The sequence below is a fragment of the Colossoma macropomum genome, unplaced genomic scaffold, assembly GCF_904425465.1.
Source record: "Colossoma macropomum unplaced genomic scaffold, Colossoma_macropomum, whole genome shotgun sequence".
NCBI lineage: Eukaryota > Metazoa > Chordata > Actinopteri > Characiformes > Serrasalmidae > Colossoma > Colossoma macropomum.
Window position 1 is genome coordinate 22,113,594 of NW_023494790.1, and position 19,663 is coordinate 22,133,256.

The window sequence follows — 19,663 nt, forward strand, 5'->3', positions numbered from 1 at the left end:
TAATCACAATAATGATAAACATTGTTATATTGCCCAACTCTAGCTGCAGGGAGGTCTCTCCTAAGTCACTGACATGACATTTGTAATACTTAAACAGTGGACATGAATGCATGTGACCTCATGTCATGCTTTATTATCAGCATGACATGAGGTTATTAACTATGTTATCAGTGGTTTTTGATCAGATATTTCAGCAATGAAGTCTAACATCTGATGAGATTATGCTCACACTTCTCTTAAGCTTAGTTCTCTTACCAATCAGGCATTAGTGAAATGATTTCTGACCTATTGTTGTTTCTTGTGCAAGATGCAATGACAGGTCTCACAGAATAAGAGTAGTAAAACCATAAGAAAAAAAAACAGATAAGGGACATGGTGTGATATCTCTCTTCAGCATGTTTAAATATAAAAGCTGACACATGATAAAACTCAGATAAGGCTTTTATGATAAGATTCGATAATCTACTCATAAAACCCATGATGAACTCAAGTAACATGAAGTGTATAAAAGGAGCCTCAGATGAATATTCTCTGTAGTATAGGTCTGATAGATGTCCTCTGGTCATGTTGTTGATACTGAGTCTTTGGCTGCTTGTAGTTTCTCCAGCGCTCTCTGCCCCAGTCAGAGGGCCGTGTAGCAAGGTAAGGAATAAACTGCTGCTCGTCTCCTTTGATGGATTCAGGTGGGACTATGACCGGGATGTGGACACCCCAAATTTGGACAAGATGGCTGAAGATGGAGTGAAAGCTGCTTATGTCACCCCACCATATCTAACCATTACCAGCCCTACACACTTCACTCTACTAACAGGTAAGTGGAAACAGACAGAATAGAAAGCAATGCCTTGAATTGCACATGAAATGGTTTAAAAGAAGCAGCTAAGAACTAGTAATCTTGGGAAAATTGTCTTCATTCACTGCTGGAGACCACAAAATATGCTTAATTAGGAACCTGACCTGTTAATACTGCATTCTATTTCATAGCATTATTACCCTTTATTTCCTGCGGTTAATCACGCATTGTGTTTTGTAAATGATGCAGTGCTAAACTAAAGCTTGGGTTTTAGCTGTTAGAGGAAATATTTATATTTTATTTCTATATTTCTATAAATTGTGGGTTACCTTGCAATTTCATACAATCAGAAGTCTTTATCTAAGATATCTTCTGAAAAAACGGCTCTCGTCTTTGGTATAATGTGCCACTAATTAGGTCATTGTAAGTTTCATACATACAGTACTGTGCAAAAGTGTTAGGCACCTAAGCAAATTGTCCAAAACCAGGGCGGTAAGTGTGTTACTGCCAGTAAATATCAAATTAGAATAAATTCACATAAATATAAATATAGTAAAAAGTAACATGACTTTCTTGTTTTCAAAAATGTACTTGGTGTTTTGTGAACAAGAACACAAATGTGGTTCCTGATTTGTTCAATGCCATCAGTACAGCTGATTTAATATAATAAGGGATTAATTAGCCAACCCAGGTATTGAATAGTAACTAAATAATACTTGGTTGCCTCTTAGAGAGGGCTGGAAATGGTTAACTCCTTAAAATCCAAGGCTTATTATGTAATAATAATTACATGGCGGTAGACCACCAAAACTGTCACATCATGGCCTTTTAAGGGGTTAAGCAAGGGGTTTAAGCAAAAGCTTTAACATACATAAAATCACTACTTACTATACCAAAGTTATTTGTATTTATTCTAATAATGTGTTTTATGAGCAAATAAAAACTTCCCAATTAAAAAGCTTTTTTAAAACACTTTTGCACTGTACTGTATATATCATACATATATAGACTGCATATGTCAAATGTCTTGAAACATATCCGACAGGACGTTACATTGAGAATCATGGAGTGATCCACAACATGTGGTTCAACACCACCACTCAGGAGAAGAAGCAATACTACATGACACAGTTTGTTGATGACTACTGGGACAATGGTTCTCTACCTATATGGATAACAGCTCAAAGACAGGTGAGGTCTACTGTAGTGTATGCATTATGGAGGTAAATTCTGGAGGTCTTCTACTTGACTTCCATGTGATTTTTTTGCAGAGGCTATGTGGCCACCTAAGAATTATTCTGCTTCATACATGAGCCTGCATTAAAATCTAACCAAAAAGTGAGAACTCTTACATCACAACTTGTGAGGCAATGTCCCTTATTCCACTGATAGAATGCTGGTCAGGATAGCGTTGACATTTGAAATTACTTCTTTTGTGTAGTATAATGTACTAATGCTTAAAACAACACCTGGTGGTTAATTGGCAACAGGTCAATAACATGATTGGGTATAAAATAAGCATCCCAGAGAGGCTGAGTCTTTCAGAAGAAAAGATGAGGAGGGGTTCACCACTCTGTGAAAGACTGCATGAACAAATGGTGCAACAATTTAAGAATGATGTTTCTCAATGTAAAATAGCAAAGAACTTTTGCTATTCATCATCTACAGTACATAATAACATTAAAAAATCCACAGAATCTAGAGAAATCTGTGAAGGCAAAGGACAAGGCCAAAAACCAATATTTGCTGGCCATGATCTTTGGGCCCTCAGACGGCACTGCACTAAAAACAGACATGATTCTGTAGTGAAAAATCACTGCATGGGCTCAGAAACACTTCTGAAAACCACTGTCTATGAAAACAGTTCATCGCTGCACCCACAAATGCAAATTAAAACTCTTAAACACAAAGAGGAAAGCATATAAAAACAGGATCCAGAAATGCTGCCACCTTCTCTGGGTCTGAGCTCATTTAAAATGGACTGAGGTGAAGTGGAAAAGTGTCCTGTGGTTTGACGAATCAACATTTGAATTTCTTTTTGGAAATCATGGACGCTGTGTCCTCCGGTCTAAAGACCACTCAGCTTGTTATCAGTGCACAGTTCAAAAAACAATATTCATGATGGTATAGGGGTGCATTAGTGCACATGGCATGGGTGACTTGCACATCTGTGAAGGCACCATTAATGCTGAATTATATATATGTTTTGGCAACATATGCTGCCATCCAGACGACATCATTTTCAGGGAAGGCCTTGCTTATTTCAGCAAGACAATGCCAAACTACATTCTGCACATATTACAACAGTATTGCTCTGTATTGAAAGAGTCCAGGTGCTAAACTGGCCTGCCTGCAGTCCAGACCTGTCATCACTGAACACATTTGGCACATTATAAAATGAAAAATACGACAAAGAGACCCTGAACTGTAGAGCAGCTGAAATCCTATGTTAAGCAAAAATGGGAAAACATTTCACTTTCAAAGCTACTGCAGTTGGTCTCCTCAGTTCCCAAACACTCACAGAGTGTTGTTAAAAGAAGAGGTGATGAAACACAGTGGTAAACATGCCACCTTCCCAACTTTTTTGGAATGTGTTGTTGGCATCAAATTCAAAACGGGCATATATTTTTCAAAAAAACATAAAATTTCTCAGTTTCAACATTTGATTTGTTGTACTATTGTACTTGTACTATTTTCAGTGAAATACAGGGTTTAAATGATTTGCACATCATTGCATTTTGTTTTTATTTACATTTTGCACAGTGTCTCAACTTTTTTGGAAATGGGGTTGTATTAAATAAAGGTGTTCAGAGGGGTTCTTTGGAGAGATGCCACAGACAAACCTCTTTTGGTTCCATGAAGAATCTCTTGATGGTTGGTTCTTTGAAAATAAAGTGTGACCAAACGTCTGTTCTATAGATAGATCGACAGATCATCTACAGATGCTCAGTTTGTTACTTGATTATCAGCAATGTTAGGATTAGAGTTAAGTTTAGGATTAGAATAAGGTTTAAGTTTTAGGTTGAACACTGTTAAAAATAAAGATGCTGTGCAGGTACATTTTTCGTTCATCAAGGTAGAAACAATGTAAATGCACCGTCAAAGGTGCAACAGTGGTTTTAAGGTCCAATTGTGTACCTTAAATAAAGGAAAGATGTATTTGTACCTTTTCATAACCTAATGTTTAAAACAGAGGAATAAAAGAAAAAGCCTGGAGACGAGACAAGGTGTGTGGCATCAATACAACTTAGAAAAAAAAAAAAGTTCAGTAGATTATAGTACAATTATATTTTCTGACTGAGATGTACCCTTGAGGGTACAAACCCAGTGACAAGAGGGGTACTGCCCCAGTGACAGTTTTGTACCTTTTTTTCTGAGAGTGATGTTAGGGTTAAGTTTTACAGAATTAATTACATTTAACATAAAGTTTAGTTGCATTTATATGATATTATTTTTCAGAATGGATGATTATAATTTCTACATTGTCACAGTTCTTCAAGTCATTTGATTGTGTGATATTATATCAGAATTCAGCTTATTGATTCTTTAAAACTTTCTCAGGGTCTGAAAACTGGCTCCTTACATTTTCCGGGCACCGCCGCCACCTATCGGAATGAGATGATACAAACAAGAGAGGTGGAACCTCGATTCTATGACTATTCCAATGAGACAGACTGGAGACAGAATGTGGATAAGGTCATGGGAGACTGGTTTAAAACACAGGATCTGGACTTTGTCTCACTATATTTTGGTGAACCAGATGAAACAGGACACAAATATGGCCCTGACTCCCCAGAGCGCCGCGATGCCGTCAGAAAGGTGGACCGCACTGTTGGCTATATACGTGAAGCGGCTGAGAAGCATGGTCTTACTGACCACCTGAACATCATCATCACTGCTGATCATGGTATGACTACTGTGTTTAGAGGGGATGGAGTCAATGAGATTACCCTATCCAAAATTCCAGGCTTTTCCTTTAAGGATATTCAGTTCCAGTTGTTGGACTATGGCCCTAGTGGAATGCTTTTGCCCAAAGAGGGCATGCTGGAGAAAGTCTTCCGCAGCCTGAAAGATGCTCATCCTAACCTGCATGTCTATAAGAAGGAAGACATGCCTGCTCGCCTTCATTATTCAAAACATCCACGCATTTTACCCATCATTCTCTATGCTGACCCAGGATATGTAATCAATGGGGTGAGTGTATAAATATAACCAATTCATTGCACAATATAAATTCAAAATTAATGCCAAAAAAAAAAACAAGTTCACTAGAAATACAGTATGAATTGAACTGTAATATGGATGGAAAAGTCCTTGATATCTGAGATCATGCCACATGTATTTAATCAGCTGTAATTAACCCATTCAAATGTCATTTTGGACCATTTCTATCAGTCCATTCATACAGGGCAGCTTCCATTTTGAAATGGTGTAAAAAAATGGGAAAAAGCCAAATTTACAAGGTTTAAAATAACAGAGACAATATAGTTAACGTTGTGACAAAACCTGATATTTCCATACTTTATAGAAGACGCAAAATAGTTGTTTACTTCAAGATCAAGATTTTATTCTTTATTATAATATATTTGACTCTTCATTGTGATATCGTTGTGATATTTTCACACAGCGTAAAGGGCAGCTACCATTTTCAAATGGTGTTAAAAAACAGTGTTGGGAGGTTTTAATAAGAGCGACAATATGTAACTCACTGCTTAATTTTTCTGTCTTTTCCTAGCTGTTTCCAGTTCAGTACAATAAAGGAGAGCATGGCTTTGATAACAATGTCTTGGATATGAAGCCTTTCTTCAGGGCAGTGGGGCCTGACTTCCACCAAAATCTGGTGGTGGGACCCTTTGAAACAGTCAATGTGTACCCCTTAATGTGCCACCTGTTAGGAATAAAGCCTGAGGTCAATGATGGCTCCCTGGACAACACCAGACACCTTCTGCTCTCTGGTGGGGAATCTTGTGACCCTAAAGGTGGGTTTTGACTTATTTGAAATCTCTTTCACTGCTGTGACGATCATCAAAAGAACCAAGACTCAGATTTAAAAAAAAAATTAACAGAAAAATTATAGACAATGGAAAAGATAATAGGCAATTATTACTAGGTTGACAGGCCCCTCTTTTGCACAAACTATTGAACCTTGGCTAAATTCTGCATATTAGAGCATCATTTCTTTATTTGCTGTTCATAGTATATGTTTATGAACAAAAACCTAACTCATTTGCGTCTTCTTTTATCAGAATCAAGACAGATGAGCCTCTTAATTGGCCTCGCTGCTGTGGCTGGGTTTCTGGTAGTTGTTTTCATCACTGTTACCTCCTATTTTGTCTATAGACGGAACAGAGCAAGTAAAAGGTACTGCAAATACACACATTTGTGTCCATCATACATCTGTAACATACAGACAGGGACAATCACTTCTATCTGTGCTCTTGTTTCTCTAGGTCTGATGGCAAAGAAAACATCAAGGACAACATAGACTTAAAGCAAGTAACGTTGTGATCTGCATTTAATTACAGTTTTTTTTGTCAGAAATAATTTTCACAGATTTTTTTTTATTCTCATAATAACGCAAGAAAATGAGGAGACCATATGTCGAGGAATTTGTGCAATCTACTTGATTAATTGGGCTATTACTGTTATTGTTTACAATTAATGAATTGAGTAGATTGCCCTGTTCACTCAGCATGTCAGGCCATCGTTTTTGTAAATAGTTTAATGTAACTTTGAGGTATTACATTGTACGTGATAATTATGTCTGAGGTCTGTATCAATTTATCACTCCTGATTTTAGAAAAAATGCACCACATGTTGCTCATTTAATATTATAACATTTGCAACCAAGGTTTGAAAAGGCATAACGCAGTGAAATCTTGCCTATACCCCTTCGATGAAGCATTTGAAGGCTGTCTTTATTACCGTAATATAATCTCATATCAAATTGAATGTTGCTTGTGTTCTGATTCTCTACCGCCATCTAGTGGAGACTGTAAATGTAGCGCAGCATCTGCCCTACGGTAGCAAGGTGTGTTGAAGTTGTGTGAAAATGCAACAATGGAAATGAAGCCCTATTTTGAATGGCTAAGTGTTCGATTCAGAAACATCAGACTTGGATAGCGCACATTCTTACACACAGGCCGGCTGTGTCCCTGAGACATGGCATGAAAAAAACAGAGATGTGAAAAGAAAGACAGCTCAGGAGGACTAAATGACTGACAGAAGTTATCATTACACAAAGCTGCAGATTCAATGATTTATGGTGAAATCTTGTCCAGTCATGTGGAATTTTCCCAAAATAAGTTTGTGTAAACAGCTCATGACAAAGAGGCACTCAGAGCAGGCTGGTATGCATAAACAGTTTGAACAGTGTGCTGCAGTGTAACCCCCTTTACACACACACACACACACACACACACACACACACACACACGCACACACACACACACACACACACACACGCACACACACACATTCAGTCACCCGCCAGAGCAGAACAGAGCCAGTCTGGAAATGTGGAGTCTCCCCCCTGGCACACGCGCCAGACTCCAATCCATCTTCCAGCGCAATAACATCTCCCTCTCTTTCTCTCTCTCTCTCTCTCTGCTGTGAACACTCCACTCTGTTGGATCATCCCAAGTCTATAGACAAGACATTGTCTCATTTAGACTCCTCAATTATCATTGTTTCTCTGTGTTCCTCTATTTGTGGAGTACACTGGAAAAAAAATGCTGCAAAATTTACAGTTACACTTAAGTTACAGTGGCTAGTCAAGTACTGTAAAAATAAAGCATTCTACTGTAAGACATTTTACAATAATTTAACTGTAATCTTACAAGATCACAGTAATCTTAAAAATCACAATAACTATTGTAAAACTAGATATACAGTACTGTGTAAAAGTCAGAGACCATCCTTCATTTATTTAACCGCTTAAAATCCCAGGCTTGTTACATACCAAGGCTTATTTTAGTAACTATAGGGACTTCAACTTGTTGAGCTGTTCTTAGGTTGTAGAACTGTGTAATCAAACTTGGGCCATGTACGACATTAATTTCCTTTTAAAACAGCTATTTTAGCAGATATTTTTAGTAGATATTTCTGAGGAGATATACAATATACAATAGTCCACTTGCATGAAGAAGAGAAAAGTCAAAGGAAAATAAGGGAAAAAACAGGAGTTTCCTGTTTCATTTAAAGGTAAGAGAAAATAAGACTCCTAACAACTGTGCAAGACCTGGTAGACCACCAAATCTGTCACCATCAGATAATAAGTACTTAAACCTTTCAACTTTGAGAGAAAGCCAAAAATCAAGCTCCACTCTTACTTAAGATACGAAAAATCCACAGGTGTTTCTGTCCGTCCTTCTGCTGTGAATGTGAACTTTGGAGTGTGTGAAAATCCCTGATATTTGAAAAACTGAAATCAAGTCTCCAGAAAAGACTGAAGGCTGAAATAAAAGTAAAGGGTGGACACTCTAAACACTGAAAAAATGATATTATGTTTAGTTGTTGGGGCTTCTGTGTAATTTTCTGTGAAATATATGTTTTCTGTTTTTTCCTGATGCTGAAAAATTACTAACTTGTACTTATTGTCTGTTTTGACTAGAAATTGAATAAATGAACAGAGGTTTCTGACTTCACAGTACTGTATAATCAAACCTACAACAAATTACACTAATTGCTATGAAAGTCAGTTTAGTTGCCAGCACTATCCTGTGCATAACTTCAAGTGATTAACTACCACAGTTCTACTGGTGCTGTTGAATCAAGGCCTGCTGTTCCATGAGCTCAGGCAACACTCACCCTGCCCTGTAAGGGGCTACACTTTACAGATACAGATACAGATATATCACTACCCACAAACACAACTTGATGATTTATCAATGCCATACAAATCTAAACATCTGATTGTTATTTTACTTTTATATTATGTCCAATCAATTTAAACTTTAAACACTCATTAAATCTTGCATTTTTTGTGTTAATGTTGTGGAATTTAAAGCAATGTTCTTGGTTTTCCTGATTGCTTTTGTAGGGATTTCAGAGAATTCTGGGATAGTTCATTTTGGAAAGGTTCCTAGATTTCACAGTACAAAATAACATGCTGTATTTGAGAAAAAAAGTGTGTTGTAAACATTTATTGTACAATGATATCTGTTGTTATTATTGATCTGTCTAGTATTATTTGGTTCGTATTATCAGTGTAAAAATACACTGTACGTTATTGGAATTATTTAAAGTTCTCACACTGCATTATAAAATGACACTCACATGTGCTCTAATGTGCAACTACAGCTGTCTGAAGACTGCAGGTTTTACTACATTATGTATTACAACATGTGTAGATATATCCAAACAGGGCAGTTCTATCTAGCTGGCTTCTGACAGCAAATGTTGCAACATTCATGCATGGTAGTAAGGAGAATGATTGTTATTTTTCCATTTATTTATTTTTTATTTATCAGTCACACCACATCACATTTTAGATGTTTCTGAGGATATACGGTGGCCGTCAAGACCCTATTCCTAGTACATTTAAAAACACTTTGCAAACTCATAAATGCGCTGCAAATACAGAAAACACTTTCATCAACATGACTTCATTGACGCTACATTTTACAAATGCACTGCAAATAAAGAAAACACATGCAACTTCAGAAACGCTGCAAAGCCAGTCACAGCACAATGGAAGTGAGCCACAATGCAGCAGAAAAGTCTCTGGAAGACTCAAAGGGCTCAAAGGGGATATAATATATCAAATATCTCCCTTCATGGTTAACCTGGCTGGTTAGTTTGCTGTCTGACATATCACAGCTGTGCTGTGGTAGTTACCTGGTATTACTAATTAAACTGTTACAGTTACATTCTACAGCTAATTCACATTATTGTACAGTGATAGTAATCTGCTCAAATAAAAGTTAACTTACCTGTGGATGTTTGTGCTGCATAGAATTTAAAGGTCTGAATGGCTCTGTCCTCTTTGAGTGTCCTCCAGAAACATCTCTGTTGTGTTGTGACTGGCTTATCGGCGTTTTTGAAGTTGCATGTGTTTTCTCTATTTGCAGCGCGTTTGCGAAATGTAGTGTTGATGCCGTCAATTTGATGAAAGTGCTTTCTGAGTTTGCAGGGTCTATGAATTTACAGCGCCCATGTTGTCATTTTGATGAAAGCAAGGCTTTTTATTTGCAGTTTGTTGGGTCTTCTCGGCCACCGTACATATACAATATACACAAAACCACTTTCACAAGGAAGCGGAATGTCAAAGAAAAATAAGTGAAAAAATGGAGTTTCCATAACCGTAGTTCAAAAAATCATTTAAAGATAAAGAGAAAATGGGACTCCTAACAACCATGCAAGACCTTATAGACCAACAAAACTGTCACCATCAGACAAACTGTACTTAAATCTTTCATCTCTTCGAGAGAGGAGAAAATCTAGCTCCACTCTTGCTTCAGATCTGAAAACATCCACAGGTGTTTCTGTCCATCCTTCCACTGTGAGAAGACAAGTCCAGACTGTAAGTGTGAAAGGATGTGTAGCTGTCAAGAAGCTGTTACTGAGAAAAGAAAAAGGAAAGAAAAATATTTACAAAATCAAGCCAGCAGTTATGGCAGTAACAAACTATGTAATGACTCTGACATTATAGGATGAACTAATTAAATGAAACACCAAAAAAGGAGCAAATTAACAATAAACTAACAAAACTGCAAGGAATGCTTGAGACAGGCTGCTCAAGAACACCAATCTATTTTGCTTTGCAAATAACAGTTAATTACTGTAAAATCTGACATTATTTTATAAGAAGTTTAAACCCGTGTCTCTCAGAATGCACCATTCTTAAGGAATACAGCTGATTACTGTAGAAATTCTGCTTTATATTGTACGGCAGTGTAGTGTAGTAATATCATATCATATCACACAAGTGCCTTACAAATGTAGATTGATGTATTATTATTATTATTATTATTATTATTATTATTATGTTAAAATCTTTATTATCTATATCTATATAGCACACCATTGTTCAGCTTACTATCTTCAGTAGCCTGAGTCTGACATTTCTAACTGTGGTCTGCCATTTCTGATACTGTACCTATAGGTAGGTGGAAGACTTCTCCTGTATTACTATTATCTCAGCTGTTTTAGCTGTATTTGCAGAGCCAGATCGCAGGTTTGTGTTAACTGTCTTTGTAAAGCTGTTATGACTGTGCAGTCTGCCACTGAGCGTCATGGCGTAAACAAAAGAGAATTTCACTCTGAAGCCCTGGATGAAGGAGCAGCACTTTTACACTATGACAACAATCCAACACCAGACTGGGACACACTAATACTCTCGCTCACCATCCATCAAACAGCAGAGGACGTGTCAAACACTCCCATTCTTTGGAGCCTGTCTCTCTCCCCCTTTTTCTCCCTGTTCTCCTTTTCTCTTTCTGTATGCATTTGATGTACAGCACCAGGTTTTTTGTGCGAAGTCAGCTACTACTAAGACTATAATACACTTTGTGCACTTTTAAAGCCAGTGTGGTTTAGAGAGGGATTAGAACTAAAGTGTGCTTGAGACAATGGCCCCTAATGTTTAGCAACTCTCTATTATTCTGACCTTTTGTTTAACATAAGATTGCTTCCCTATATAGAACACAAAGGAAATGGATTGAAATTACTTGATTCAAATATATATGTAATTTCCACATGAATAAACATAACATACAATGCATTACTTTTATGGTGTGAGTTGAAAAGCCCATTGGTGGACCATTAAGTGCTTTTAACCATTAAGTGCTATTAACTTCTTAAGTCTCAGCTTATTATTCGGTTATCAGACTTAGCTACTATGAATTATTGACTACTATGAAACTATTATGCAAGTTATGTAGAAACTGAGGTGTATCAACTTGACATAACATCTTAAATGACCAGGACCTGCTTGTGACTCAGTTTGCATTGTAGTATATGTAGCTACTGCATAACAAGCCATAGGTATAATAAGCCTGGGACTTTAAGTGGTTAAAAATGCTTAGTTTCAATTAGATTATCTTTTTTCAGTTTCAGTTCTTTACCTTGAATTTACCTAATTTAAATATGTACATCATTTCTGCACCTGCCAAACGTGTGTCAACTGAAAGACATAACAGTGTTGATGTAATCTATTTTATTCATTTAGAAATGAAGTACACATATAAAATAAAATCAGTTTTACTAGCTGGGAAAATACATACATCTCATAAGCTCTGTGCCTCTGAAGCCCCTGTGAATCTCCTGGAATAGGCCTAGATGAGGTTTGAAACCATCCAAACTATTTCACAGGAACTGGCCAGGATGCTTTGGTGGTCTTGGTCAAACGCCATGTCTGCCAGGGGCCTTGTCCTGCGGGGGCCGACAAGAACCGTGTCGCCTTGCACTGGGGTGAGACCTCTGAGGGGTATGTGACGACAGATTTACTCAGGGCGGCCTGCTGGTCAGGCTGCGCGGTCTTGCAGCCTGGCCGCGGACACCAAGACGTACCTGTCAATGAGGTGTCACTGCACAACGGGGCCTGGAGAGGCTTTCTTCTCCAGCAGAAAAGCCGTGGAAAAACTGACTCAACACCTCCACATCATCCGCAGCGTGCGAGCCCAATCCGGCCCCTGCTGTCCCGCCCAGGCAGTTATGGCGAGGCATTCCTTTGAGCTGAAACAAGGCGTTAATCCGTGATAACTTTTCCCCATGCCAACATGTGGGTGCACGTCTCTCCTCTGCAGCCCGCCTGCCTGCCCCTCACTTGCCAGCCTGAATAACTCTAGCATAGCTGCAAGATTTAGGAGGTAATATCTACTGCATGCAAAAGGGGGAAACGGCCTTAACAGGAGACTATAAATCTGCTATTTCTATTATGATGGACACATGACTTCAAATGCTTTATACCAGGCAGTCCTTGAAAAGACTTTAATGTGGCTGAACATTCTCATGTGGCCCATAAGGTATGCTGTTCAATTGAGATGCTGCTATACTGCTAGCTAGTGACTGCAATGAAGTTTAAAAGTCCTTCAAATCCCAAGCTTTTTCTTTTTTTCTTTTCCACATACAGCCAGGATCTGAATAGGATAATCAGAGACACATTTTCAAACTCAAGCATTTCCAAATAATCCTTCAGAGAGGCTGATTTTATGGCCTATAGATTGGCACATCAGTGGCGGTAATCTGAGACTTCCAGTCTTCTTATTCTGGCTCTTCAAATAATTATAGTTTGCACAGTGACTCTTCTTATTACTTTCATCTCTGCCATTTTGGTTCTGACTCCATGTATCAGATTCTCACATACCAGAGCGATGGTCTGAACAGAATAGTCACATTCTTATTTTGAAACTCAGCTGTTTCTAAATAATCCCTGGGCTTTACAAGACTGTGGAGCACTGATGTGTCACAGACCTGTTAGGCCATGCATTGATGCTTGATTGGTGCAAAAACAGAGGGAAAAATATTGGCTGTTAGATGTTGCTTTTGCACTCTTTTGATGGATAACGTGAACTATTTTCATTCAGACTAAAGGCCTCCATAAATACAGCCTTGTAAATGCCACATAAATGTGCATCTGAATATGTTTCATGAATGTTTGATTATCATGTGCCTAAGGCAAGAAAGATTCAAACTCTCTCAGCCAGTGTGTTTTAACCAGTTCAATTATGCAGCAAGGTTGACAGAGATCCTTTCTGCATTTGCTAAATAGAAAATTTGAAAGTTATGAGTGAAAAGCAGTCAATTCAGATTCTTCACCCAACATATTCTCTTTTGCTCCACTAGAGGGCACATTGTCCTTGGCATAGATGGCAAAAGAAAATGTATATTCATGTCATGAAGGCTATTGATGAGTACAGATTGAGCACAGACAGTAGATGACATAGCTACACAGCTCATTAAAAGGTTGATTAAAAGGCAAAGGAAAGAATACTACTAAGCAGAAGTGAATATGGTGGTAATATTAGTATCTGAGCTTGTCTTAACTCACTGAGACAAGAACAGCAAGACTTTAGTCTTATGCTTTTTATGTCTTTCATCAATGCAGGACTGAAATTTCCCTCTGATAAGTATAAATTGATTGCTCAAATTGTACAGGGAGACATGTCAAGAGTGTCAGAAGGCTTTGAGGGTTAACATCACTCTGGTAAACACTCAGCTAGCAATGGGACAAACTACAGAAACATGGCTCTAAAGGCTGAGCCATCTGATTGGTGTTGTTGGCTGTGATACACTTGGGGATAAGCAGGGGATTAAAAAAGATATATTGTCTTTGAAATTTGGATAAGTAATTCTTATACTGCCTCTATCCATCAAAAACTTGACACATGTTTATTTTGGAACGCATACGATGCAGACTGGAGGTGCCAGTGTTCTTTATGACTATCCACATCTTCCATTACTCCTCTGTACTGCGAACAGAGCACTGTCCCAGAATGTATAATCATAAGTCTGCATATATGGGTATTTTAGAAAGTGCTCTATCATTCTTGTGGAAGCACCTAATTTTATACAATCGTAGACAGACATATAAACTTGCATTCCCTCACACATACTCACATACAGTACAGACAGGCAGATATGCACACACACACGCACATACGCAAGAGTGGCGCCAAAGTCTGCTGGGTGCATTTATTATGGATCAGGTCTGCCAATACTTTCAACACCAGTCCAACCTCCCTCAAACAGCTACAGGCCGATACGTGATGGATCTCACTCCTCCACAGACGATCGATGCAGCACAGACAGTTCCCATGTCTCCTCTGCCAGTCCCACCGTCCAAAAGGCCTCTCAATCCAACTCCTAAATCATCCCACTGATGAATCTGGACAAGGAATAGAGCAAACGAAGATTTAGCCCTTTCAACTGACACAGTGTCTCAGTGTACAAGAGATTTCCTGCCTCACTTGGTTGTTAAGTACTTAATGCTAATGCTAATTTAGCTTGAAAATAAACAAAACACTTAAGCTTCATTACAAATTAACCCCTCATATTCCCAGGCTTATTGCATCCCGAGGCTTTTTATTTAGTAATTACACAGACAGTGAGTGAACTAAGTTATTGCTACATTATAGTACTGATGAATGGAAACTTGCACTTGCTGGCCTCTCCTGGCCATTTGTATCACCTCATTTAATGTCCAAGGGAGTATATGGGCACTAAAAGCTGAATTTTACTATCTCCATCCAACCTGGCTCCACGAAACCATCTTCTGATAAAAAAACATTAAAGATGAGTGTCCAAATGACAGTTGTGAGCACTGAATTTATGTTTCCCTGGAATGTTATTAACTAGGCACAAAATCCTTTGCCTGCCAGTGCTATAGAAATGATTCTCCTAGTACACAGAGGACTAGGTGGAACAATGGCACACAGCCCACACAGGCCTGGCCATTGGGAGAAAATTACAGGGGCGATGCTGCCAATTTCTGCTGCCATAAGCCAGGGAGAACAAAAGGAGATGAAGCTTGTGGTTCGATTAAGCCGCAATTGACTCGAGCATTTGAAGGCTTTCAGATTTACACAGCATTTTCGAAGTGTAGGAGCGGAGAAGAATTCTTGAGCTCAGCACAAAAGTGATTTTAGGTTTTACGTATATCCCTACTTATCATGCCCTGGTGAAAAAGTATTATCCATATAATCAATCTGACATGCAGAGACATTTTAATGTGTTTTCTCTTACTGACTTACTGATGTTATTGTTCTGCCGTGTCACTAAATGTGTCAAACAACAAGTGAAAAGAACACTTACTACAAACGTTCTTAAAAATGTTCAGAATAGCCACACGCTTTTAAAAACAAAGGTGTAAAAAAGAGCTTTTTGAAGTCATGCCATAGTACGTCTCAAAAGATGATTCTTTAAAGAACATTTTGTAAATGAGATGTGCAGATGGGAAAAACCTTCGTAAAGTTCGAAGAACCTCCACATAATCTAAAGGTACTGATTCAAGCCAAAAAACATTTACAAACTTTTATTTTTCAAAGTAGACTCTGATGATCTCAAGTCTCTGTACATCACAAACTCTATACGGTCTGAGAATGTAACCACTGACTCTAGTAAATTTTGCCTTTCACTCCATTTGTTATCTGCTATTTGTTGAAACTGGTAATTATAGTAAAAACCTGAATTTGTAGTGAATATCCTGCCTTCTTTGTCCCTGTATGCAAGCCAAAGGCAGACATTCCTGTCACTGTAAAAAAAAACATTCTTTCATCAGGTTTGGAGGTACCAGTGTACCAGAGGATCATCTTCACTCTGTTTTCTCTCATGAATTGCATGATTGTGTTAGAAGAAAACTCACTGTCACTTCTGAATTGGAAAGAGAAGAATCTGATCTCCAGCCAACTTGAGCAGTGAGAGAATATCTGAGTGACAGAACGACTCTCTGATGCCTGTGCACTTATATGATTCATAAGATTTGGGAATTTATGTTATGTACTTTGCATGACATTACACGTCCTTGTGTCCTATATTGTAATATGTGTTGCATCTATCTATCTATCTATCTATCTATCTATCTATCTATCTATCTATCTATCTATCTATCTATCTGTCTGTCTGTCTGACTGTCTGTCTGTCTGTCTCCCACATAATGCTCTTACAATACATTCCATTCTCATAAAATAACAATGTTGACAAATCAAAGGGTGCAAAGCTGAATAAAGTTGTGTTTTCCTGGCAGTGTTGAACACATCATTCTTCATGTTCTCTGTTGGACCAGCTTTCTCTGTTGAATGTGGGTTTGACATTTATTTTGCGGTGAAGCTTTAGCATTCTGTTCTTTATCCTCTTGTGAATCGGAAAGAGAGGAATTTGACCTACTGTTGACTTGGGCAGTGAGAAACATTTAAAGTACAGAATGACCCTCTGTGTACTTACACACAATAAAAAACATTGCATGACATTAAATATCATTATATTATATTATATTATATTATATATTATATTATATTATATTATATTATATTATATTATGTACTCTATATATGTTTTATGTTATGTTGTTGTGTATTTTGTGTCTGTGATGAGATCTATGGTGTCAGTAGATTTGGTGCACCAAAACAGATGAGGGCTCATGCCAGGTGCATGGTGAAGTGACCAAATCTAGTGAAAAGGCAAGTTGACCATGCATCCCTTTGAATACAGCTCCAATTGCCTATTATCTCAAACACAATGAACTGTCAGCCTGTTTAATCCAGCCCTTCACATGTTCAGGTATGCTAAAAGTTTCCAATCAAGTGAGTTTCAAAGTCAGCTGCACAGAGAACCATACAAATATAACTTGGACACGGCACATGCTAACAATTACAAAAATGGTACTGTATAAATTACATTCACTACACTGCAAATTGAACTAAATGCAATAAGGAGAAAACAAGTTATTATTCGCATTCAAGATAATGAAGCGCCTCACTGTTGCACAGCAGGTGTGTACTGCTACCAATTACTGAGCAATACAACCAATTTCACTTTATGTACTCAACAGAATGATATGCTGAAAAATAAGAAGCTGCTCTGCATTAATGGCATGGAATTTCTCTGAGCATAAAGAACATCTTATGTCAGCCTATGGCTTATGTTGATGCATGTCTTTTCCTGACAGCATTATGTCTTTAACTGTAAAACTAAGCTATAATTAAGATTTTTTCCCCCACATCATGCTCTGACAATACATTCCATTCTCATAAAATAACAATGTTGACAAATCAAAGGGTGCAAAGCTGAATAAAGTTGTGTTTCCCTGGCAGTGTTGAACACGTTATTCCTCCTCTCCTCTGTTGGATCTGCTGAATCTCCCCTGAATGTGGATTTGACATTTATTTTTGCAAACTTTAGCAGTCTGTTCTTTATCCTCTTTTTTTTCCATCGACTTTTGTCCTTGGAACATGTTCAGGCCTCCCCATGACACAAGTGCAGCAGTTCTGTGAGTTACCTGATTCAAGTGGCTGAAAATCAAAGCTATATTCTGAGCTCGGTTCACTGAGACAGAAAACGTGACATGCCATTCCACATATGGTGCAGATCTTTTTTTTTTTTTTGAGAGGTGTTTGGTACAGATCTTCTTCGTTTTGAAACCCTCTTTCCTTGCAGATGTGCAACTGGTACCATTCCGGCAGAAGAGATACATGGACTAGTTACCAAGGAACAAACACCAGCAACAAGAATCTGTTTTATTGGCAGGGCGTGGCTAGGAAAAGCCAATTTGAAAGTTTAAAGGCAGTGATTTTTACCACTCTGGCATGGCGAGAGTGAAATTGTGGGTGGCCGAGCAAACCCTCCTCGTGGCTGGGGTGCTGTGCCTGACACCTGATTGTTAGCAATTCTGGACAGATGCCAGTACTTGGGTGGTATGTTGAGGTTTAATGATACAGAGTTTTCTTATTACACCAGGAGTGAGATGGCCTGAGAGTCCTGGGAGCATCTATCAGCATTTAGGATGAAGAATCTAATGATATCTTTGCTCTAACTGATCTTTGACCTTGCCTGGTAATTGGGTTTACCACTGTATATTTCAAATGATGAATCAATAACAAGGCAGTGAAGGTCAGTGGATTGGGTATGCTGTGTTGAAGGACGCTTGTTAAGCAGCATGCTGAGCTTATTGGGTGGTCAGAAGGGAAGAGCACTGCTGTTCTTTTTTGGCTTCAAGACATCTCGCAATCTCCAACCTGGCCTATATGAATCTAACTGATGCCATATAACCTGTTTTTGAAAGGATAATCACATTGCTTGGGGTCTCGGAGCCAGCCCAGTGCTTCTGTAACCCATGTGACCAGAGTAGCCAGACATTTTTTCACCATATCCACAAAGAGGGGCAGTGTTTCTCGGTCTGCACGGGGGAAATTTAAAGTCTGCAGTAGCTCATGTAACTTAGTACCCAGCATGTTATGACTACTGTCTCAGACTACTATCAATACGTCAGACCTACAACAAATCAGTCAACGGCTCAGTTTCATCACTTCTCAATCTGTAAGCATGGAAAATGAGGCTTATCTTTGGCCTAATATTAGCTTTAAGTCTTAAATTGCTTTGATACTAATCTCTAATAATTTAAGCGTGCTTTTTCAAATAGGACTGGGTTTAAAGAATTCGTGGCAGTCGTCTTGCGGTTTGTCATATAAGAAGCTTTAAAGTTAATCGATAGAGAAAGGCACTTGAGTGCGTTCATTCTTCACCCAGGTCAAGTTGTTCTTTTCATGCCAATAGACTTTAGGCAGCAGACGGAGCGAGAATGTTTTTACATGTGATCATCCATCCAGTATGTGTTTCAGGCGCCACGCAGATTAAATGAAAGAATCTGAAAATGAAGGTCTTTAACTTTTAATCCTTTTACAAAGACCCTTCAGACTGTCTGAGGACGGATGGCGTCTCTGAAAAAAAAAGAAGTTTAAGTCACTGATCCACTCACTCTTGGGCGTAAGAATTAAAATCATCAGACTCCAACTGTCCCTGATTTCATCTCAGGAGTCACATTTAGGCAGGCTGGTCTATAAGCTATGCCTGATTATATCCGTCACTCCTTGCTTTTCCAGTAACAGCTTAACCGCTGCATGCTAACTTACTGCTTGAATATTAGCAGAGGTCTCGCGGGAAACTGCGAGATTTTGAGAAGTTTGTGTTGTATGAACGTGAAATAAATGATGTGGTTCGGGCTGAGAAAAACCAGAAATTCTCAGGTCGTGTCAAAGGATGTGTAAGAGAATAAAAAGGAGTGAAACGTGTTTTTTTCTTTCTTATTTATCCGCAATGTGCATATCACTTGTTCCACTTCTACCAAACTACAGTTCCCATAATCGCCCACAACAGACAGACATCACAGCAAGGTGAAACAAACCAAAGAAGAAAAAAAGGATCAAAACAATTATG

General features: G+C 38.3%; 1 protein-coding gene across 1 annotated transcript; it reads left to right on the plus strand.

Moving 5' to 3' along the window:
- Positions 1–498: 498 nt before the first annotated feature.
- Positions 499–6,745, plus strand: LOC118809331 (ectonucleotide pyrophosphatase/phosphodiesterase family member 7-like). The gene is made up of 6 exons (XM_036572524.1): positions 499–811; positions 1,839–1,984; positions 4,355–4,987; positions 5,529–5,772; positions 6,040–6,154; positions 6,244–6,745. The coding sequence occupies exons 1-6, from the start codon at positions 565–567 to the stop codon at positions 6,299–6,301; spliced, it is 1,443 nt and encodes a 480-aa protein (XP_036428417.1). The 5' UTR covers positions 499–564; the 3' UTR covers positions 6,302–6,745.
- Positions 6,746–19,663: the final 12,918 nt, after the last annotated feature.